Consider the following 13,205-nt stretch of genomic DNA (forward strand, 5'->3'; position numbering starts at 1 on the left):
CTGTGTTCCTCTGCCATCGTTGCGAGCCTCCTCGGCCAGGTGCACCTGCCTTCTTGTTCCCCTGGCCCCACACAACGTCTCCTGCCAGTATATGGGAGGGGTCTGCAGTACTGAGGCAGGTCCTAGCTGAAGGGCGCTCAACCTTGCTCTGGAAGACACATGGTTCCCTGAAAGCATCCTCTGTGGGGAGTGGGGCCGAGGCCAAGAGAATAAGTCCAGCCCCCCCCCCACCCCGTAACCAAAAAGGAACCATGGTGAGGGGTGCTGGCGCAGGCTTGGCTGGCTACCCAGATCTCTTAGCACTGCCAGGCCCAGCCCCCACCTGCCCCTCCCAGAAGGCGTGGGGCAGCTGTGGCCACAGCCCCCAGCCAACAATAACGGTTGGTTGTGGGACCTGGGACCTGGGACCGGGCGAGCCGGCCAGGCAGGTCCCTGGTGAGCCTGTGCCAGGGGCCACCCCCCTCAGTCTCAAGGTCCTGTCCTATAGGCCCAACCTGCGGTGGTTCAGCTGTATCCAGGCCCCTTCCCTCGAGAAGCAGAGGCCTCACCGGGCCCCCAGTACTGCCGGGCAGGACAGCGAGGCAGGCCCTCCAGGTGGGTGCAGGTGCCAGACTGGGGCTGGGAGGGGACCCTTGGGAAGTGGATGGGGCTTCCTCCCCCAGCAGGAGGGCGGCATTCAGGCTTCACCCAGCTCCCCTTCCAGTCCTCCCCCAAGGGGAACTCCAGTCAGGGCTGTGCCCCAAAAGAGTGCTGTGGGGCCTGGGGAGGTGGGACCTTCCTCTGCCCCCACACTCCCCCTCATATGCACTCAGCGCTGGTAAGTTAAATACCGTTTTCTAGCATATATGTATATTGTTTAAAAATAGGACAAACCAAAATTGAGAAAAAGTAAAGCCTCCCCACCCCTAGAGATAACCATTGAAAGCATTTGGTCCATTTCCTGCCCGGGTTTTCCTACAAACTTTTTTGGCGCCTTAGTTGGGCTCCTCCGGACAGGGGCGGCCCCTCGCCAGACTCTGGTGTCAGCCCCCCGTCCCTGGCAGCCTTGACCCTGCTCCGGGAGGGTTCCCAGGACTCCAGGGGACATCGCTGCCCCACTGCTCTGCTGGGACAGACGCTCTGGCCCGCTGGGGGTCGGGACTTAGTCCTTCCGAGAGAAAGGGACGCGGCGACAGCAGCACACGGCGGCTCCGCCCGGACCCAGCCCACGCAGGGGTCTCGGTGCCTGCAGGTGCCCCAGGCGCGCAGTCAGGGTCCCAGCGGGGCGGGGCGCGCCGCGCGTTTCCGGGAGGAGAGGTCGGGGCGCACGGCAGGTGCGGCGGCGCAGCTCGCAGGTAGGAGCTCGCGGTCCGGCCGCTGAGGTCCCACCGCCGCGCCCGCCCGGCACCCGGCCGCCCGCACCGCCCCTCTGGGCCGCCGTGGGGGACGCGGACCCTGCACGTGGCGGTCGGGGACTCTGGTTGCCCCTCGGGGCGCGCGGCGGCAGGGGCAGGGGCGGGCTTGGGCTCCAGAGGTGCGGGGAGCGCGAGCTGCTCGTGGGCCCCACCGGGCCAGCCCTTCCTTCCCGCTCCCTGGGGCCCAGCTGCAGCGCAGCTTCCGGCTGGAGGGACCGCCGGTCCAGCCCTCAAGACGCCGGCGGGGTGGCGACCCTGCCCCGGTGAGGCGACTACGCGGCCTGGGGGTCAATGACCCTGGTCCCTCGTGTCCCCTCCTCTCGCCCACCGCTTCCTCAGACCTGCCATCTTTGGAGATCTCCCCGCTCCAAGGAGTATCCGTGGGGGAGGATCCCAAGGTCCAGGTCTGGGGGGACGGGAAGTAACTTTGGGAAATCCGGGGTCAGGACGTTATGGGAACAACAGGTGGCTGTGATTAGGGGGCGGAACGTCCCTGCGAGGGGTTGGGGAGGGAAGCCCCAGGAGGTTCTGGAATGGGGAGGGGGCAGGCCCTAGTGGGAGGGAGAGCGGGTGCTAGGCCCAGAGTCTGGGGTGTTTCAGACAAGGGCTGTCAGGCACGGGAACCCAACGTTGGGACCTTGAGTCTGCACCCACCCTGGCAAGTGCGGGACAAGGGAGGAGTTTCCTCTGCCTGCCAGCTGTCGGAGGACAGGGTACACAGGCCCCGGCCAGGCACTGAGGACACGGTGGAGTCCTCCCGCCCAGTCCCAGCTGGAGTTGTGGCAGGCTCCTCCCTCGCAGACCACTTCCCCCCCCCCCCCATCACAGGGTCTCCTGCAGGCAGCTCCGGGGACTGCCCCGCCCCAACTCTCCCTCCCGCTCTCCTCGGGCTCCAGCCCCCTGTGATGCCACAGCCCTGAGCCTGCATCTCCCCACCAGTGATCCCCCAGCTCTGCCTGGCCTTCCACCCCCCTTCCCACCCACCTGGCTAAGCCTTCTGCCCCCTCCCCCCACTTAACAGCACGAGGCGGAGACCCTCTGCTCCCATGGCCAGCGCTGGGAACCCTGGGGCCCGAGAGGCCCAGGAGGAGGACGGGGAGAAGGCAGGGGGCTCTGCTGGGCCTCGAGGGCCGGTGCTAGAGCAGGCCCAGGAGCTGTTTTTGCTGTGTGACAAGGAGGCCAAGGGCTTCATCACCCGGCACGACCTGCAGGTGAGTCCGCAGCCCCAAGGGACTGGCCAGACCCAGAGAGAGCTCACCTCGGCTGCTCACCTCTGCCATTCTCACCTGACCAGGGCCTGCAGAGCGACCTGCCCCTCACACCCGAGCAGCTAGAGGCCGTATTTGAGAGTCTAGACCAGGCCCACACCGGCTTCCTCACTGCCCGCGAGTTCTGCCTCGGCCTGGGTGAGTCCCAAGCCCTGCCCACCCCAGCTGCCCAGGAATCTGCCCTGGGATCCTGAGGCCCTAGGCCAGCGCCTGTGGCCCTCTGTGGGGCAGCCTGTCCCTCTCCTGCACCTCCCTGCAGGGCACATGCCAGTGTCTGTACACACAGGTGCCATGGGAGCCCCCACTGCCGTGCAGCCTATGATGTGGCCTTTCTGTCTCCCCACTCCCTCTCCGGTGCCAATCCCTGTTGGGACTGGGAGCATGGCTGTCACCTCTCATTCCCAGGCCAGTAGGACTAGAATAAGGAAGAAAAACAGGAAACTGGGCCCTGAGACAGGGCAGGATATGTGTTGGGGGAGAGTGGGACCGAGCCAGGGTGGAAACCGCATCGCTCCTTCCCACCGGCAGGGAAGTTTGTGGGGGTGGAGTCGGCCCGGGCCGCGACGCCCTCCCGGACTCCTGAAGAAACCTTTGAGTCGGGCTGGTCGGCTGTGCGGGGCACCGGGGGCGCTCTGGAGGAGGAGGAGGAGGAGGAGGAGGAGCGATTCTACGCTGCGCTGGAGCAGCTGGGGGTGGCCCCGGTCCTGGGCGAGTGAGTCGGCCGCGCTGCCCGGTTCCCTCTGGCGCGCTCTTTCGGTCTGCACGCTCTGTCCCCGTCGCCCGCGTGTCTGTTCCTGCCCAGGTCCTGGGCCCGGTCAGGCCCTGCCGTTCTGTCAGCTGTGACTGCCTGGGAGGGGCCTGGCGTGATTTCCCGCAGAATTTGCATTTCGGGAGGCGGCAGCTGCGGCTGCGGAGAGGAGGGGCGGCTCGGGGCACTGGGCAACACACACGCTGGCACGGCCCGTGAACACACACCCCGCGCGGGCCACGCACAGATGCCGGGCAGGGGCGACGGCATTCGCGAGAGGGACGCCCTGCGCGCGGCACGCACGTCGGGCTGTGCGGGGACGTAGGCGTCTCCTGGGGGATTGCCCTTGGCGGAGGGGACCCCGCCAGCTCCAGCTCAGTCCCCGCGACAGGCAGCGGGCTGTGAGGACGCTCTGGCTCCGGCTGCAGCGCGAGCGACCCGAGCTGCTGGGCTCTTTCGAGGATGTTCTGATGCGCGCGTCGGCCTGCCTGGAGGAGGCGGCCCGGGAGCGGGACGGCCTGGAGCAGGCGCTGCGGAGGTGAGGGCTGGGGGCCGGGCGGGGCCTGGGGGGCACTAGAGGCTGCAGTGCTGGCGAGTCTTCACCGGCTGTCGGCCCTCTCCCTCGGAGGCGCGAGAGCGAGCACGAGAGGGAGGTGCGCTACCTGTACGAGGACATGGAGCAGCAGCTCCGCGAGCAGCGGCAGCGCCTGCGGAGTCAGGTGGGCCCCAAGCCCCGCCCCGCCGGGCCCCGCCCCCTCCGGATCGGCCCCGCCCCCAGCCCTGGGTGACCGCCCCCAGCCCGCGGGGACAGTGCCCGGCCTCTCTCGTCGCCCCGGTCCCGCCCCACCCCACTCCCGCCCCGCCCCTCCGGGAGCCTCCTCTGCATGGTCGGCGGCCGGAGGAGGCTCAGGGGCCCGGTGCGTCCCAGAACCTCCCCCGGGAGGAGCGGAGAGGTCGTCTGGAGCTGGAGCTGCAAAGCCGCGAGCAGGAGCTGGAGCGCGCGGGCCTGCGGCAGCGGGAGGTGAGCTGCGGCGCCCGGCCCGCGCCCCATCCCCGGAGACACTCTCGCGCTCCTGGTGTCCTTGAAGCCCTCCGCGCCTCAGTGTCCCCGCCCTGGGATCGTCGGGAGCCGGGGAGAGGGGCGTTCCTCGCCAGCCTCCTCTGCCCCGCAGTTGGAACAGCAGCTGCAGGCCCGGGCCGCGGAGCAGCTGGAGGCGCAGGCTCAGCACGCCCAGCTGTGGCGGGCCCACGAGGCGCTGCGGGCGCAGCTGGAGGGGGCGCAGGAGCAGCTCCGCAGGCTGGAGGGCGACGCGCGGGGTCGCCAGGAGCAGACTCAACGGTGTGGGGGCGTGTCCTGGGGGGCGGGGCCGGGCCCTCCCTTGCTCGGACCCGGGACACTTCCAACTCCACCCAAGTCCCCGGCCCGCCCCCAGAAGCCTGCCTGCGTCTAGGTCACCACCCTGTCCCCGCAGAGACGTGGTCGCGGTCTCCCGGAACATGCAAAAGGAGAAACTGAGCCTCCTGAGGCAGCTGGAGCTGCTTAGGTGCGTTCAGGCCCAGGCCGCGCCGAGGGAAGGGGCTCAGTGGAGCTTAACACTCTCGGCCGCTGCCCTGTCCCACGGTGGAGGTCCCTTCCTGTGTCTGCCTTCTATCCCTCATGCTGAGGCCCCAACCGGACACCTGTCTTCTGGCCCGAGGGGAGCCAGGGCCCGCCTTCCGCACCCCAGATTGCTGCCTCCTCTAAACCTGAGACCTCGGCCTCTCAGGGCTCGCACTCCCTCCCCAGGGAGTTGAACACTCGGCTGCGAGACGACAGGGACGCCTGCGAGGCCAAGAGGCTGGGCGGCAGCCGCAGGAAGGGTCTAGCCACCGCTCGCCTGCCTGGGCCCACTTGCTGCTGCTGCTGCTGCTGCTGGGCCCGCCCCGCCAGACGCGGCTCCGGCCACCTTCCCAGTGCCCGGTGACCGGGGGACCACAGGTGTCACCTGGAAGCGCCCCTCGAAGGCGACCTGCCGTGACGCGGGGTTGCCCATTCTGGGTGTGGGCTGCACTCGGTGGGCCCCGGGTCTTCCGACCGAAGACGGGAAGGACACAACCTCGGTGGCCGGTGGCCCGCTCTCGTGGCCCCGCTGACCTCCACCCTGCCCCCACCCATCAACTCCCCTTTCCGTTCAGCGGAAACACTGCCCCCCCAATAAAGTCCCCTGACTGCACCGCGTCGTGCCTGCTTCTCCGAGTCTGGGACACGACCTGTGGCACACGGGGGACGTGTGGCAGGCACTCGCCTGGCGCGGGCCCTGTAGGGCCGGGGGAGTCTCGGGTCAGGCCCACTGCGGCCCGTGGAGCGAACCCACACTTCACAGAACTGGGGGATCTGGAGCCACCGGTGGCCTCCAGGTTGCGGGTCCCCGAAGCTCCGCCCCTGTTCGCCCCTCGGTCCGCACCGCTGTCGGCGCTCGCCCAGGGGCCGCAGGCCGCGTCAGAGGAGCTCAGTCCTCTTGCGCCGCGCGGGCGACTCCCGCCCCGGCGGGCCCATGGGAGGGCGGTGCGGTGGGGGCGGGCCCCGCGGCGAGGGAGGGCGGCGGGGCGGCCCTGGGCTGTGGCGCGCTGGGCCCGCGGTCCCAGGTCTACGCCCGCCTGTGCCGGCGAGGGCGGGGCGATGCAAGGGGCGGTGCTACGTGGGCGGGGCCTGCGGGCCGGGGCGGGGCCGTGGAAGGGCGAGACCGGCCTGTGGGCGGGGTCTGCGGGCCGGGGCGGGGCCGTGGAAGGGCGAGACCGCCCTGTGGGCGGGGTCTGCGGGCCGGGGCGGGGCCGTACGTCCCCTCGCAGGTCCCGGCGGTGCGTTCTCTGCGCGCCGAGCTGCCGCCCCCGCAGCTGCAGCTACCCCCGCCCGGACTCCGACGCGTGGTGGGTGAGTTCGCCGCCAGGTCCGGCCGGCCGAGGGGACCTAGCGTCCCGAAGGCCCTGCGCGCCCCGGTCCCGGGGGCTCGGTCGCAGGCGCCCGGAGGGCCGGAGAGGCCGCTCCAGCCGACCCGGCCCAGCCCCTCGCCGGCCCTTCCGGGAGGGAGACGAGCGCCCGGCCGGCGCCAGGTGGGGGGGCGCGAGGGAGAGGCGCTTCCCGGGTCCTCGAACAGGCCTGGCTGCGCCCTTCGGCCCAGGGGCCCCCACTGCGCAGCCTGAACGCCCCACTCATTGTCCCTGGACACCAGCCCCCTCCCTCCGCCCGCAGGCCCGCCCAGTGCCCGGGTGCAAGTGGGCGGGGAACGGCGGCGGTGATTTCATCGCGGTACCCGGTATTCCTCACCGAGCCTGGCAAAAGCAGTCCCCGGTTTGGGGCGCGGGCCATCCAGGGGCCTGGTGCAGGTCCAGGGGCCTGGGGGTGGGGCCGCAGGAGCTATTTCTGGCCGGCCCAGGCTCCCACGCCGGCCCTTTCCCAGTGGGTTCACATCCACCAGGCATTCCTGGGAAGAGGGGCCACTCAGCGCGTCGCCTGCGTCCCGGCTGTGGGGGCTGGATCCATGTTCAGAACCAGCACCCCCGGAAGGCCTGGGATCTCAGAGCCAGGCCCGGACACATCCGTCTGGCTCAGTGGCGGGGGTCTGCCCGCGTTCCCCTCCGTGATGGGCGAGTTCGGGCCCAGCTGAGTCATGGAGGGCGCGTGTCCCGCCCAGCTCGGGGGCTGAGGTCTGTGCCTTCTGTCACAGGCTGCAGCAGCTGCTGTTGGGAGCAGGGGGCTAGTGACAGGGCTGGAGCTAAGGCCAAGGGTGGGACACCTGGGGAAGGCGTGAGGTCCCTCCCAGGATCAGACTGTCCAGAATGTCCTCTGCCCTGCCCCGCCCCAAGCAAGACCAAAATACTGGGCCTGGCCGCTCCTCTTGCTGCCTCCGGAGTAAACCCTGCCTGCTCTGGAAGTGGCTGTGGCCCACAGGCCAGACTGGTGACCTGTGACCTGTCCTTGCTCTTCTAGCCAAGTGTCCTGGGAACGTCTGTCTACCTGTCTGTCTACCTGTCCTACGGGAGTCGGGCCCAGCCAGCCTGGTGAGTGCTGGGTGGGGCAGCACCTCTGCGGTGAAAGTCCAGCCCGTGGCAGCAGTGTCTGTCTGGAAACGTGGCCTGGGGCGCTCAGCCGCTGTCTGCGCTCCTCCCCCGCCCAGAGGAGCCGACTCTGACTGAGAGCAGCAGGGTGCACCTGGGGGCCTCTGGCTGGCACGGCTCCTGCCTTTCCAGGAAGAACCTCTCCCCTGGGTCTGGAGGAGCGCGGGTCTGCCAGGCTCCACCTGCCAGGCCTTCCATTCTTCTCGGGCTGGGAGGAAGGGCTGCCTTTAACAGAAAGGACGCAGGCAGGCCCGGAGAGCCTCAGCAAGGGTCCCCGCCCCTCTGCTGCCTCTGGGGACGTGTCTCCGAGTGGCCTCCTCCCCCTGCCCCCTCTGCAGGCCTGTAGGGTCCTGCCTGTCTAATGTGAGGCCCAGGGAATGCTGCGGGGCGGGCGGGGCCTAGTGAGCTCACCCCGAGGTGTCCACTGCAGCTTCCTCCCCTGGCTGCCAGCAGGGTGAGTCAGCCGGTGATGGCTGGGGGTCCTCCATGACGCTTTCCTGTCTGTGGACACACCAGGGGTCCGCCCTGGCTGCTGGAGGTCAGGGCTCCTGAGCAGGCCACTCTAGGAAGTGACTCATGTCCTGCTTCTGCCAGGACAGGTGGTCGGCTCAGCCCCCAGCCCCGGGCCGGCCTGGGCATCTGTGTCCCCGACTCTGTCCCCACTGGTGTCTAGGTCTAGCTGTCCTCCCAGGCAGGGCCCTGGTGCTGTGGGCTATCTGACTCCCCGGCCCCAGGATGGGTGAGTTCAGCGAGAAGAAGGAAACATGCGGCACCGTCTGCCTCAAGTACCTGCTCTTCACCTACAACTGCTGCTTCTGGGTGAGGAGGGGACGCCCTGCCCACAGCCCCTCCCCTCCCCTCCCCTCCCCTGGCCCGCTGCAGGCCAGGGCCAGAGGTGGTGACTGGCGTGCACTGCTCGCAGCTGGCCGGCCTGGCCGTCATGGCCGTGGGCATCTGGACGGTGGCTCTCAAGAGTGACTACATCAGCCTGTTGGCCTCAGGCACCTACATGGCTACAGCCTACATCCTGGTGGTGGCTGGCGTTGTCGTCATGGTGACCGGTGTCCTGGGTTGCTGCGCCACTTTCAAGGAGCGGCGGAACTTGCTGCGCCTGGTCAGAGGCTGGGGCGGCACGGGGTGGGGGTGACGGGCTGGGTGCCCAGGCGGGGGCTCCTCACTAGCTGCCGGGGGCTGATCCGGGCCCTGGCGGGGTCGAGTGTGCCCCTGCAGGCTGTGGACAGGGCCTCGCTGTGCGCACCTGGGGGCAAGGTCCTTCCCTGCCTGCCCAGTCATGTGGGTCCCCACACCCAAGCTGCACCCGCCGAGGGAAGACACCCGCTTTGTGAGAAAGGGTCAGGGAGTGTGGCAGCTCCCAGCCCCCCCTGCTGCTTGGAGGCCTCAGGGGTGACCACTTGGGAGCTGGGGTCGGGCGTGCTCTGAAGTGCCCGGACACGGGGAATCCTGACTGTCTCCGCCCCCCAGTACTTCATGCTGCTGCTGCTCATCTTCCTCCTGGAGGTCATTGCCGGGGTCCTGGCCTACGTGTACTACCAGCAGGTGAGGGGCCACCCTCGTGCACACACCACCCCCACCCCCACTGCTCCAGAGCCAGACGGCCTGCCCACAGCAGCCAAGCTGCCTTAGGACCCACGGAGGGTACAGGTGTCTGTGTCCAGGGGGTCTGGAGACCCTGCCTGCCTCTCCCCATGGTCACCCTGGTGACACTCCTCGTCCCACTCAACCCCCTCAAGCTGCTCTCTGACCCCAGCCCTCCTTGGGCTGCTCTCCCACAATCCTGGGGCTCCCTTGTCCCACCTGGGAGGGCCTTGGACTTTGAGGCTGAAGTTCCCCGCACCACCCCCAGCTGAACACAGAGCTCAAGGAGAACCTGAAGGACACCATGACCAAGCGGTACCACCAGCCAGGCCACGAGGGTGTGACAAGTGCTGTAGACAAGCTGCAGCAAGAGGTGAGTGGGTGGCATCGGGAGGGCCGAGTGCTGCCAGGGCCTCCCCACCGCTCGTCGGGGACACTGTGTGGGGAGCACCGTGTGTGCGGGAGCACTCTGTGTGTGCGCGGGAGCACTGTCTGTGCAGGGGCCTCTGGCCTCGAGGCTCACCCGCTGCTCCTGCTGCAGTTCCACTGCTGTGGCAGCAACAACTCACAGGACTGGCGGGACAGTGAGTGGATCCGCTCGGGGGAGGCAGGTGGCCGAGTGGTCCCCGACAGCTGCTGCAAGACCGTGGTGGCTGGCTGCGGGCACCGGGACCACGCCTCCAACATCTACAAGGTGGAGGTAGGTGGGCACCCAGGGAGGGGCTGAGCTGGCTGGAGCCTGTGCCTGGTGCTAGGCGTGGGTGTGGCCACACCCCAGATAGCTGAGACCAAGGGGGCCAGGTGCTGCCACGTGAGAGGAGCCACCTGGGCCCCCTTCAGCACCCCACCCCCCACCCCACTAGGGCGGCTGCATCACCAAGCTGGAGACCTTCGTCCAGGAGCACCTGAGGGTCATCGGTGCCGTGGGCATCGGTGTGGCCTGCGTGCAGGTGCGGGCTCGTGGGGGACTCGAGGGGCCGGGGGCCGGGGCCCCACAGAGCCTGCTCACCCTGTGCCCGGCTCCTCACGCAGGTCTTTGGCATGATCTTCACGTGCTGCCTGTACAGGAGCCTGAAGCTGGAGCACTACTGACTGCCTGGGGCTTGGCCCCGAGGCTCCCCACGTCCTGCCGCGGCTTCGTACCCGACTACTGAGCTCCAGGTGGCTGGGGTCCCGGGATCCCACCCACCTGTGCCATCACTCTGACCTCTGGGGACCCCAATGCCAGAGGTGGCTTCAAGTGCCTTTTTCTGCACTCCAACGTCCTGAGGCCTGAGGAAGGGGGAAGGGGTGGCCGTCCTGTCTGTCGGGGCCAGGTGGGGTGGGTTTTGACAATAAGGCACCCTGTCCCACAGGGCACCTCTTTTGTGGTGGCCTCATGGGGTCTTAGGGCCCCTCCATGCCTGTGTTCAGCCCAGGGGAGGGGTTTGAGCTGGGCTCCCTGGACATACTTCCTGCCTGGTGGCTACAGGCAGCTGGGAAAGGGCCCTGCTGGGTGGGTGCTGGGCAGGGCCAGGCCCTTGGTGCCAGTGGCCACACGTGCCCAGGCCCTTCAGGTGCTGGCCTCTTCCTGGAGCCATGTGGCCCCAGGGCACTTGGAGGAAGCGGAGTGCTCCCCGACCCTTGGGCCTGTGCCTCCCTCCTCTTCACAGGGCTCAGCCGCACCCCTAACGGCCAGAGCCCCCGCTTTTTCCTGTTGCTGTCACTACCCTGTAAAATGCCACGTGTCCATTTGTGCATTGCCGTGTCCCCATGTGGGGGCAGGCGTTTACTGGTTTGTTCACTGCTGTATCCCAGGTGCCTAGCACTGCCTCTGCCACACGACAGTGCTCAATAAACCTGCTGTGGAGTGGATGGTGGCTTGCTATGTTGCTGACAGACGTTTGTCCTCGGGGCACGCATGGAAGCCAGGAGGGCCTGTTCCAGGGTCCAGGTTGGCTAGTGTTAGCTGCAGGGAGGGGAGGTCCCATGGCAGGGACAGCACAAAGGTGGTGGTGTAGTCACAGCCCCTTGGGACAGGAAGAGTGGCCTTGGACCTGGACAGCAGAGTTGGGGGTGCATGAAGGAGGCCCCAGGCCTGGTGTCTGGCAGGATGTGGGGTGGAGGCGCCCTGGAGATGGGAGCCAGGGCTCAGCCACGGTGCCCATCAGCCCTGGGGGCTGCCCTGGTTCCTGTCCCTGAGGCTGGCTTGGATTGTACACCCCCGGGCAGACCCCATCCTCCCCCCAGAGGACCTCACCTGGGCAGGTGACGGCCAGCACTGACGGTGCCCAGAGAGGAGCTGCTCCCCCCACTCCCGACTGGTACCCTCCTGCCTCTGCCAGCGGGAGGGCAGTAGGGCCCATCGGCCCCCCAGCCTTGAGTCACAACTCCCACCTCTCTGGCTAAGCCCAAGTTGGAACAGGACAGCAGGGCCCTGGGGGCATCGAGCGTTAAACCCGGCACACTGGGAGCCCAGCTATGGGGGGCTTGGGGCCGGCTGTGGAGGCTGGACACTGCTCTCGGCCCTCCGCACGAATCTGGCCAGGGGTGGGGCCGGAAGTGCTCTGGGAGGAGGACCTCAGGAGGGCAGCAGGAGGGCAGGCAGCCGTGACTGCAGCAGACACTGTTCAGGGCCCAGATCTGGTTCGTTAGATTCTGAGAAGACACGGGAGCCTCTGCTCGGCCCGAAGAGCACCCAGAGTGTGGGGGGAAGCAAGGGATGCCCCAAATAACCCTAACCCTCAAACGCGCCCGGCTGTCTGTGCCTCGGTTGGGCCACAGTGAGCTCGCTGCAAACGGAGACTCCCTGCGGGCTTGGGGTGGCCGGTGGGGACGGTGCTACCTCCTCCGGGGAACGGCCACCCCCAGGTGCCCACCAGACAGCAGGCATGAGGGGCGGGTGTGGAGAGGCCGCAGAGAGCCACAGGTGGAAGGCTCTCTGCGATGCCGCCCACAGGGGCACCTGTGGGACAGACCAGCCCCAGAGCCTGGAGGCGCCAGGACCAGCCAGCTGGCGTTCTGCCTACTGCCGCAGGCTCTGTGACAGTGCCAGGGCTGGGACCAGGGAAGCAGAAACAAAAGTCCCCAAGACAGGCCAGGCAGGACCAGCCTTGGGGGAGGAGAAGCCAGGCGGCAGAGGAACGTGGACACAGGGAGCCCCACAAAGCCAGGCCACCAGGGGGACCTCGTGGTGGTTCTGACTTTACTGGGTGTTCCTTCCAGAGTGGGGGTACACGCCCCCGTGCTGTGGCGAGGCATCGCTCCCAGCTCCTGACACCGGGGTTTAATGAGCTCCGGGCAGGACGCTGACTGCCCCTGGGCGGCGCCGCGGGCAGGGCCCGGCTCCAGCGCAGTCACTTCTCCAGGGGCGCGTAGTTGAGCAGCTTCTCGATCAGGTCCACGTGGGCCAGCAGCATGCGGCGGCAGCAGTAGCGCTTCAGGCCCAGGGCGTCCAGGGCGTCCCTGCATCAAGGGGTGACACAGTGAGGCCAGCTGTGGTGTCAGGTCTGCACAGGCCTGAGCCCACGTCCAGGCCACCTCGGGGCACTACCGCCTGCTCACCGCAGCCCCTTGGCTCGGGCAGGGTGGACACAGCCGCGGGGGACCTGGGACTGAGGCCCAGCAGCAGGATCCCAGCTGGAGTAACCTGGAAACGCCCGAGAAGTGCACCCAGACACCTGGGGTGCAGCCTGGTGACCCCCACTCTGGCCATATTTGTGTGTGTGTGTACACAGATATGTAAACATATATAATGAATGCACGTAAAATAAAAACAAAAAGTCATCTGAAGGAACTTAGAAAACCAGGGCCACCAAGCTGCCAATTCCATGAGCCCCTCATTCAACGCAGGCCCCCCACCAGTGGCTCTCCAAGGGCTGTGCCTCAGTTCCCCTTGGCACCTGAGAAAGTGTACCAGTGGGCTTCCCCCTGGCAGTTGCCGCCAGATGCAGGTGCCGTGCCCTGGCCGGAGCCAGCCCCGCTCCGCTGCTCCAGGCTCACCTCTGCTCCCCAAACCACGGCAAGAGACTCTCTACAGGGAGCCATCGCTCCCACATCCCAAGCCCATCAGAAGCTTCCATTTCCCTGGGACCTGGTCCCTGTCAGCCTGAAGGCCTTCAGAAC

General features: G+C 67.9%; 2 protein-coding genes across 15 annotated transcripts; both read left to right on the plus strand.

Annotated features, from left to right (window-relative positions):
- Positions 1-493: 493 nt before the first annotated feature.
- On the plus strand, positions 494-5,597 carry CRACR2B (calcium release activated channel regulator 2B). Of its 8 annotated transcripts, none has more exons than XM_069470431.1 (10): positions 494-594; positions 2,416-2,605; positions 2,689-2,800; positions 3,191-3,374; positions 3,802-3,948; positions 4,039-4,129; positions 4,339-4,431; positions 4,583-4,749; positions 4,883-4,954; positions 5,197-5,597. In XM_069470431.1, the coding sequence occupies exons 2-10, from the start codon at positions 2,441-2,443 to the stop codon at positions 5,372-5,374; spliced, it is 1,209 nt and encodes a 402-aa protein (XP_069326532.1). In that variant the 5' UTR covers positions 494-594; positions 2,416-2,440; the 3' UTR covers positions 5,375-5,597. The 8 variants fall into 8 exon arrangements, with proteins under 8 accessions (XP_069326532.1, XP_069326535.1, XP_069326533.1 ...); XM_069470434.1 differs by having other exon boundaries at positions 5,177-5,265; XM_069470432.1 differs by having other exon boundaries at positions 4,339-4,749; positions 5,177-5,228.
- Positions 5,598-6,233: 636 nt separating this feature from the next.
- CD151 (CD151 molecule (Raph blood group)) lies at positions 6,234-10,955 on the plus strand. Of its 7 annotated transcripts, none has more exons than XM_069471879.1 (9): positions 6,234-6,321; positions 7,378-7,448; positions 8,240-8,324; positions 8,428-8,619; positions 8,988-9,062; positions 9,370-9,474; positions 9,643-9,801; positions 9,965-10,051; positions 10,134-10,955. In XM_069471879.1, the coding sequence occupies exons 3-9, from the start codon at positions 8,241-8,243 to the stop codon at positions 10,191-10,193; spliced, it is 762 nt and encodes a 253-aa protein (XP_069327980.1). In that variant the 5' UTR covers positions 6,234-6,321; positions 7,378-7,448; position 8,240; the 3' UTR covers positions 10,194-10,955. The 7 variants fall into 7 exon arrangements, with proteins under 7 accessions (XP_069327980.1, XP_069327981.1, XP_069327976.1 ...); XM_069471880.1 differs by having other exon boundaries at positions 6,234-6,317; XM_069471875.1 differs by having other exon boundaries at positions 6,235-6,321; positions 8,179-8,324.
- Positions 10,956-13,205: the final 2,250 nt, after the last annotated feature.

This window comes from Eulemur rufifrons, chromosome 6 (genome assembly GCF_041146395.1).
Source record: "Eulemur rufifrons isolate Redbay chromosome 6, OSU_ERuf_1, whole genome shotgun sequence".
NCBI classification, from domain to species: domain Eukaryota; kingdom Metazoa; phylum Chordata; class Mammalia; order Primates; family Lemuridae; genus Eulemur; species Eulemur rufifrons.